Source organism: Paramisgurnus dabryanus, chromosome 6 (genome assembly GCF_030506205.2).
Source record: "Paramisgurnus dabryanus chromosome 6, PD_genome_1.1, whole genome shotgun sequence".
Classification (NCBI taxonomy): Eukaryota; Metazoa; Chordata; class Actinopteri; order Cypriniformes; family Cobitidae; genus Paramisgurnus; species Paramisgurnus dabryanus.
The window spans coordinates 22,497,132-22,505,452 of NC_133342.1; the positions used below are offsets into that span (position 1 = coordinate 22,497,132).

The 8,321-nt window shown below is 35.3% G+C and overlaps 2 protein-coding genes across 4 annotated transcripts; both read left to right on the forward strand.

Annotated features, from left to right (window-relative positions):
- The first annotated feature begins 383 nt into the window (after positions 1 to 383).
- On the forward strand, positions 384 to 3,269 carry hccsa.1 (holocytochrome c synthase a). 2 transcript variants are annotated; one of them, XM_065276102.1, is made up of 7 exons: positions 384 to 471; positions 882 to 1,020; positions 1,136 to 1,311; positions 1,818 to 1,966; positions 2,076 to 2,195; positions 2,280 to 2,366; positions 2,650 to 3,269. In XM_065276102.1, the coding sequence occupies exons 2-7, from the start codon at positions 918 to 920 to the stop codon at positions 2,840 to 2,842; spliced, it is 828 nt and encodes a 275-aa protein (XP_065132174.1). In that variant the 5' UTR covers positions 384 to 471; positions 882 to 917; the 3' UTR covers positions 2,843 to 3,269. The 2 variants fall into 2 exon arrangements, with proteins under 2 accessions (XP_065132174.1, XP_065132175.1); XM_065276103.2 differs by having other exon boundaries at positions 417 to 471; positions 882 to 933.
- A 717-nt stretch (positions 3,270 to 3,986) lies between these two features.
- On the forward strand, positions 3,987 to 7,787 carry rwdd3 (RWD domain containing 3). Of its 2 annotated transcripts, XR_010541793.2 has the most exons (5): positions 3,987 to 4,163; positions 4,536 to 4,999; positions 5,384 to 5,499; positions 5,600 to 5,825; positions 7,075 to 7,787. XR_010541793.2 is itself a non-coding variant. In XM_065276104.2 (4 exons), the coding sequence occupies exons 1-4, from the start codon at positions 4,079 to 4,081 to the stop codon at positions 5,709 to 5,711; spliced, it is 777 nt and encodes a 258-aa protein (XP_065132176.1). In that variant the 5' UTR covers positions 3,987 to 4,078; the 3' UTR covers positions 5,712 to 6,059. The 2 variants fall into 2 exon arrangements, 1 of the variants encoding a protein (XP_065132176.1); XM_065276104.2 differs by lacking the exon at positions 7,075 to 7,787 and having other exon boundaries at positions 5,600 to 6,059.
- Positions 7,788 to 8,321: the final 534 nt, after the last annotated feature.

Consider the following 8,321-nt stretch of genomic DNA (forward strand, 5'->3'; position numbering starts at 1 on the left):
AACAAATATATAACAAATAGGAATACAGAAAATTAATAAATAATTATCAAAAAACAAGATAAAATCATCATATCTTGAAAATGTATCATCTAATACGTTACTGTATGCATTACTATTTCAATTCAAATGGTAACTTAATATAAAGTTTAATTCTTACCTCAAATAACCTTTCCCATAATCACACAAACAAAGAAACAGTGTGTTTTTGTGCATTTCCTGAGGCAGTGACAAAAAAAAGGAATTTAAAATGTTGTGCTGCAATTTTTAACAGGAATTAATATATAAATAGTTTAATTAATAAAAGTTTACTACTATAATATTATTAAGCGTTTAAAAAATTATATAAAACTCTCCAGGCCCATAGGGGGCAGTATAGATCTGCTGACGGCAGACGACGTGATGTAACGACCCAGAGCATCATGGGATATGAGGCATGTTTCCACTGCACGACATTGACAGTAGAGGTGGAAGGTAAGTATTTATTAGTTTTATCCTGCGTTTAGTCTTTGATCAGTAATGTCTTGCACATGTACGGTTCATACAGATCAGCATAACAATTTTTTGCGCAACCTGGACAGACAGATTTTTGCTTTTTGTTCTTGTGATTTTGGGAAGATGTGTAACATTTGTTTCACAATTTAAAAAAGCACTCTTTTGAAATAAATACTGCGTTACACAAACGCAACATTTGGGTTCGGGATATCAGAAAACAAATGGCTTTTATTCAACCACTTTATTCTGACAGTGACAGCAGTGTTAAATATAAAACATGTTAATGACATGCCCTATAATAAAACGAGGGGGTATGCATTCAGATAACTCATATACCGGTATATTACAACAATTTGGACTGAAAATAACGTTTTATTTCTCTTAAATAGGTCAATTTGTTTTCTGGGAAGCTAACAGGAGACACCATGTCCAGCCCTACAGGTACCGTTAAGGCTGAGGGCATCATGTTGTCTGACATAGGCAATGCTCCACCACAGGGCTGTCCGATGCATCAAGATGTTAAAAAACGTGAGACTTTATTAATTAAAATAATTGGTTATCCAGTTGGAAAAGTTATGTCATGTGTTGATGTTCATACTCCTTCTCAAGTTACCTACTGGCTTGTTTTTAACATCTTCAACAGATGCTCCTCCATCAGAATGTCCAATGCATCAGGTATCTGCGTCTGGTAATGATCAGCTGAAGAAAGCACCAGATGTACCAGCACATCAGGACAGGGCTTATGAATTTGTAGAGTGTCCTATGAGAGCTGCCAACGGAGCCAAACCCACTATGTCAGACATTAATCCTGCAAATATGGTATGCCTGCCATTCGAATTTAATAAATGAATGATACATTTATAACTATCATTGATTCAGTCACCATTTACTTTCAATGTACAAAACAAACAAAGCATATTTCTTCAAAACTTCTTCTTGTGTCCATATAGGATGTAATGCAAATTTAGAATAACATAAATTTCAAATTTTTCATTTTTTATGTGAACTTTATGGGGCGGTTTTCCAGACAGGGTTTAGATTAAGCTAGTACTAGGCCTTATTTATATTAGGACATTTAAGTAAGTTTTACAAAAAAGTGTGTATCTTGAGACAAAACAATAGCAGTGATTTATGCTAAGATTGTCAATACAAGGGCTTTTTAAATGAAGACATGCAGCTCAGTAAGTCAAACATGCATTTTAGTCTGGGACTAGGATAAAGCCCTGTCCGGTAAACTGACCCTAAACCTGTTCTCAAGTAAACATGATGTATAAACGTACTGATACCATTAACATCCAGACTAATTTCTGCATTGTTTTGTATAGATGCCACCACCTAACCAGAAACCCTCACCCAGTCAACCGTTTTTCCTGTCTGTTGTGAGAGAGGAATCTACCATCCCTCGTGCTGGGTCTGAGCAGAATTGGGTTTATCCTTCGGAGCAGATGTTCTGGAATGCCATGCTAAAAAAAGGGTGAGTTTTTACATGTGTCCTGCCCTATTTGCTAGAGAATATTGTCCAGGATTGACAAAATAGTATCATAAACTAATTGTTATGTATGTTACTATTAAATCCTCAACAGATGGCGCTGGAACAAAGATGACATCGGTCAGAAAGACATGACAAACATAATCAGGATTCACAACCAGAATAATGAGCATGCATGGCAAGAAATCTTGAGATGGGAGAAACTCCATTCCAAGTAATTTGCATGCCAAATACAACTACGTCTTTTCATTTGCTATTCAGTACACCATTCTTGATTTTCCACTGTTGTTTTCCACAGAGAATGCCCATGTGGACCGTCTCTTCTAAGGTTTGGTGGCAAAGCAAAAGACTTTTCACCCAGAGCCAGGTTTCGCCACTGGATGGGGTAAGTGATGGTATATTTAAAAGCTGAAATTTTTGTGCTGCCAGGGGCAACAAAGAGAATTTAAAAAATAATGTTTAAAATTTCAAAAACCTACTCTGTATGCTTTAGGTCAGACATCCCAAACTCACACCATTAGTGCAGCCAATGTTATTTCCAACCTAGTCGGTTCTGTTGGCTCAGAAACAAAGATTGCAATTCTGTTTGATGCCTCTGTTAGGAAATATATGATTTATGTAGTAGAGTATCATCTCAGATATGGTGTTTTTGGTCTTGTGTGTTATAGGCATGATCTACCATTTGACAGACATGACTGGATTATTAATCGGTGTGGAAAAGAAGTCAGATATGTAATAGACTACTATGATGGTGCCCAGGTACCCAAGCACACCATCCTAGATGTGCGTCCGGCATTTGATTCCTTAGGGGCTGTTTGGGATCGTATGAAAGTGGCCTGGTGGCGTTGGACCTCAACATGAACCATCTCAACAGAAATCTTTTATGATCTATATCATATTTATTTGCTCATAATGCAGTTCAGTCCATAAAAGTATTTTTTTTTTTTTAAGTGGAAAACAAATCAGCAACCTCATGTGATCACTGATTGTTATGTGCATATTCTCGAGACTTCTTCTTTCAATGACATTAGCAAGGAATGTCAAAGTGGCACTGTGTGCTGTTACAAATGTATAACACATTTTAGTTTGTTAAATAAGAAAGTAACAAATATGTACAATAGCATAATTATGAGAGCAAAAACTAAATATACAGTGGGATTTGTACACATCTGTTTCTTCTGTTGACTTTTAAAGAATCTACAGTGATAGTTTGATTTATTGTAATGAGCCTTACAATTTCAATTTTGTATTTATTTTGAATTCAATGAATCTGTAAATAATCTGCTTTGAGTTTTCTTAATTTATTGCATTTTTGCTATTTACATATGTTCTGCAAAGTCATTTGTTGACAATATCTCCTTATTAAATACTTAAATACTGAATTTACCAGACATTTGCATGAAACGTCACACAAAATCCAAAATTTTAATTAAATAGTCCACTGTGGGACACTGCATAATGGAGGACACCTAAGGTCAAGTGTTTGTAGTTCTCCCCAAAAAAACATTGTAAATTTATGGCATCACAAAAAAACCTAACATGACCTCTTAAATGTTCAGTCAAATATGAGGGTGGAGCAATCATCAAATAGGAAGCACATTTCACAGACATTAAAAATGTACCCACTTTAGGGCAATTCACCCTAATATAAGTTTTAATTTACAACCCTGCTGTAAAAGTTTAAAATGACATGGGAAACTAACTGGGAAAGTTAATTAAGCAATCTTGTTCCGAGTGGTTTTGGCCACTATTTCAACTTCTCAAGGTGGGCCGGCTGATAACGGCCGAAAACCAGGATTGCAGTCTGGCAGACCTTTAACAAGCTACTTTTAGTAAATGCCAGTAACCTTAGACTGTTTTAGGTGTTTGTTCTGCAAAGAAATGTATGTCATTTTAACTGTTCATACCTTTGTTGAAAATGATTTATTTACAGCACAACATTGCACGCGGTCGGAACGGGTTTTTGTAGGAGTATTTCTACCCGGAAAATAATTGTGTAGTACATAAACAAACCTGCTTCACGCGAATGAAAGAAATGTGCACTTGAATAGCAGATGCAGACTAATAAAGTAAACATAAACATCGCGTTTTACAAAAATGTCACAAGAGGCGTCTGACGAAATGTCCGTTTTATCAGCCATATACTGCGGACTTGATGAATTCGAGCTGCTTGAAGAGTCAGGTGAGGTTTACTGCACCATTAGTTGTGGTTAGATTTTAGATTCATTTTAAGATTAAAATGGTGACAAAAGTTTTAGCATTGTGTTTAAAGTTAATCGGCGGTGTTTCCAGGGTAGACTTAAAATTATTAAATCATATAAAATATTTTTATTACAGTTTAATAAACCCTCTTTAAAATGAAATTATGAAATCATGCAAATTTATTTATTATTTAAAATAAAATGTATATGGAAAGTTTACTACCCTGAAATGGCACCGAATAGTAGGAATGACCCACTTGATTTATTAATTTATTTTGTTTTGCATAATAAGGCAATGAAGTTTGAATAAATGGTATGTTATTAAAATATGACACGTCAAATGTTATATGCAGCTGATGCGGGACTGGTGTGCCGCATCCAAACACTGATAGAGAGAAACAACGAGAAAACGCCACTTAGCTTGGTTTTTCACATCTCACCTGACTACCCCAACAATCCTCCAGATATCAGCATCAGTTCCAGCCATTTATCGAGGAAACAGTGCCATGAGCTGAGACACAGTTTACTGGACAAAGCCCGGTCACTTCCAGCAGAGCCCATGGTCCATGGCTTAATTGTTTGGCTTCAGGAAAACTTTTCTGACTTAATCAAAACAACAAGCTGCCATTCAGCTGAGATCATACCAGAAATGAAAGAAGAAATCTGGACGGCTTTACTACATTTGGACCATATGAGATCCAAAGCAAAATACATCAGACTGATTGAAAAATGGACCTCAGATTTGTGTCTCACCGGTAGACTTTTTATGGGAAAGCTCATATTGATTTTGCTGCAAGGAACAAAGGAAAATATTAAAGTATGACTAAATACATTTATATTCACAATCATTGGATTAAAATGCATTTTATTTATTAATTTGGCAGATTAGATCCAAAGCCATTTGCTTCACAGAATCAAACCTATGATGTTTAGTTGCTAGTTCCACGCTTTGCTAGTTAAACAAATGAAATCCATGCCATACTTATAAAGCAGCCCACTAGTGCATTTAAAATACTTATTGTAATGTTTTAGAATTGCACATTTGATTGCTATTTCCCTCTTGCAACATTATAGCACACTTTTTTATTTCACCTTTCAGGTGGAATTTAAATTGTATTTGAATCCCAAGCACTGTCATTATTTTAATGAGTGCATGCATTCTTTAGATGCAAGAATACATGCTAAATCTGACTATCTACAGGAATACATCCACCTTCAGAAGACTGTAAAAGTTGATGTTGATTCATCAGGGAAACGCTGTAAAGAGAAGATGATGAGTGTCCTTTGTGAGATCCCACAAACAGAGGAGAAGATAATGTAAGGCCCACGATGCACTGCATGCTCTTCTTTTAACACTGAAATTTGTATGATATATATTATAAATACTCAACCGTACATCGTTTTTCCCTTTTTACAGAATGTCAACATTTGAAGTAAAAGACATTTTATCACTTGATGACCTCAAGATGGAATTCAACCTTCTCGGTTTAACTGAGCTTTACAACCAGTTTGTGCCTTCACTGATCTAGCATGGCACAGCTGCATGTAGCGCAAACTCTCTACACTACGTGGTTTTTAACTAAACGTCTGTCAGCATCTATCTGGTGGATTCCCAGCATGCTGTTTTCTTCGGTTTTTATAATGTAAGGTTTACCTCATGATGTACACTCAAAACAGTGGTACTGTGTGAATGTATATAAATCTCAGGTCTAACATACACTACATACTTATAGCATAAAACTGTAAAAAACACTTTGAGTTAAAATGTAAAATACAAACTTTTTTGTTATTCTGTAGTTAAAATTGTCAAACATTTTTTTGAAATTCAGCTTAATATGCAGTTTGCCATCTAAGTTATAAAACCAGGTTTAGGTGCAGTTGACAAAATATACATAAATAAATAAATATAGATATTTATTTATTAATTTATGTATATTTTGTCAACTGCACCTAATATATATATATATATATATATATCAGACTGATTGAAAAATGGACCTCAGATTTGTGTCTCACCGGTACACCTTTTATGGGAAAGCTCATATTGATTTTACTTCAAGGAAAATACCTTTGATATATATATATATATATATATATTCACAGAAGCTCAGTCATGTTGGGGTCATAATAGAGATTGAAATACAAAGGCATCACTTATTGTAATAACATAGTTTAAACTCTAGGGGGCAAACACAAGCTATAGTTTATAAGAGCAGCATCAGTTCATTTAAGGCAAAATCAATAAACTTATCTCCTCCTTAATATAAGTACAAAGTTTCCCTCATTACCTAATGTTTAGAATAGTACTGAGTTTTTCTTTAATACAGTTAGCACAAAGTAAATCTTAGTTTGAAAGAGTTTCGTTGGTGTGAAGATGTGCTTTAAATAAATCTTGTAAATTGAATCTGAATTACACTCGCTGACCTAAAAGGTAGGCTTTGCACGTCAAACAAATTAAAAGCCATCTTTTCATTTCTAATTACTTTTAACAGGTAATTAAGAGTTTTAGTTTTTAAAAATCATCTTTAATTAGATAAAAAGTATAAAACAACTTTTTTTACGCTCTATACACCCACATCCAGAAGTTATATGTGTAAATGGCTTGCTGTCATCACACATTCTTCTTAAAACCACTATGCTGCCTAAGAGGGTATAGGAGCAATTGACATGAAATTACGCTTTTTAAATGTAATTAACAAGGCTTAATGAAAATCACCTCCTCGCCCTTTACAATGATCCACTCTGAACTATAAATTCACCTTGCCTGACCTTTTCCCTGACATGTTCTTACAAAACAACACTGCTTGTTAAATGTCATCCACTCAGTGGCATTTACTTGTATAAAACAGGGCTTTGATCCACAAGAGAAGCGCATTTTTCTACCTTTCCTAGGACCCAAGGCCAAGCTCAGCGACCTTGTGTGCCTGTCACCTGTTGAATATTTTAATTATTGCCAATTAAAATGAACAAAGGGTGAGTTGAACTTAAAACCTAGTGGCAGAATGGCATTCTCATTATTGGCAAATGATAACTTTTATTCTTTGCTTTTCCGGTTCTCCGTACCGATATGGAATTCTGTTCAGCTGCTTTAGATTGACAAGTCATGCTATTGAAATGTAGTTTAAAGACACAAATTACAGCAACGCATAAGCTATAAACTTCACATTGAAAAGACTCATTTGGATGCTGCTTAATAATAACTGATTGTGGTGCATTAGGTTGGCTCTCATGGATCATCATTTTGACTCGTGTTAATGCCTTGATGCCATCTGCTTGCAGAGGTGCACATTTGTCATTAACTGACATTAGTTTTGGATTCTTCATTATTGAGCTCATATTCCCAATTATCATAATAGCTAAGATGCAGAGGCTTGTTTGCATGCAAAGACACACTCTGGAATAATGTGGCGTGTGAATGCAGCCTGCTTTTTTAATTAGACTGAAGCGCCGTGGATGTTTTTAAGGTGAGCGTTAAACCCGCGGGTAGTTAAGTTAACAAAAAAAGAAATGTTTTAGGTTAAGAATAAACACACAGTGAGGCCAAACAGGGTCATTTGGAAAATAGCTTTCATTATCTTAAGCTTAATTTTTGGTCAATATTTGAATCGATACTTTTTAAGACTTTCTTAGGTGTTTTGTTTCATTTAATATTGTCAATTAAAAATGTTTGACTTGAAGTTGTGTGAGTTGTGGATGAACAGCAGAGGGTGCCGTTGTGCTTTTGAACATGCAGTACACGCATGTTAAACATGATTTTTAGGTATTCCTTAGTGTAACAACCATCAAACACGATGACAGCTGGTTTGTTTTTTAAATGCAGAAGTTCAAATAATCTGTTGAGCTTGACTAAAAATACAAGTTGTTATAATGAAAATGCCACAGAGATTTCTGACCACCACTCAAGCACATTTAAGATAAACGTGCAGAAGGTACCTGTCAGGTTATCTCATTTTTATTTTTGGCCTCTTCTTCTCTCCCATCTGCCCATTTCCCTTCTCTGCTCCTGTGATTTACAGCTAACCTTCTCTAATCCAGTGATGTGTGTGAAACTCACAGTGGTCTGACAAGCCGTGCAGCAGAGAGCCACAGATGGGTTCCAAACAAATGTCCCTTATGAAGCACCTGTCTGCATATAGGGA

Bases quoted from the DNA above. Each gene is read 5' to 3' on its own strand.
- hccsa.1 (XM_065276102.1), top strand. From the start codon at position 918: ATGTCCAGCCCTACAGGTACCGTTAAGGCTGAGGGCATCATGTTGTCT. The intron at 1,312-1,817 runs GTATGCCTGCCA...TGTTTTGTATAG, and splicing joins ACATTAATCCTGCAAATATG to ATGCCACCACCTAACCAGAA. The intron at 2,196-2,279 runs GTAATTTGCATG...TGTTTTCCACAG, and splicing joins TGGGAGAAACTCCATTCCAA to AGAATGCCCATGTGGACCGT.
- rwdd3 (XM_065276104.2), top strand. From the start codon at position 4,079: ATGTCACAAGAGGCGTCTGACGAAATGTCCGTTTTATCAGCCATATAC. The intron at 4,164-4,535 runs GTGAGGTTTACT...TGTTATATGCAG, and splicing joins CGAGCTGCTTGAAGAGTCAG to CTGATGCGGGACTGGTGTGC. The intron at 5,500-5,599 runs GTAAGGCCCACG...CCCTTTTTACAG, and splicing joins CAAACAGAGGAGAAGATAAT to AATGTCAACATTTGAAGTAA.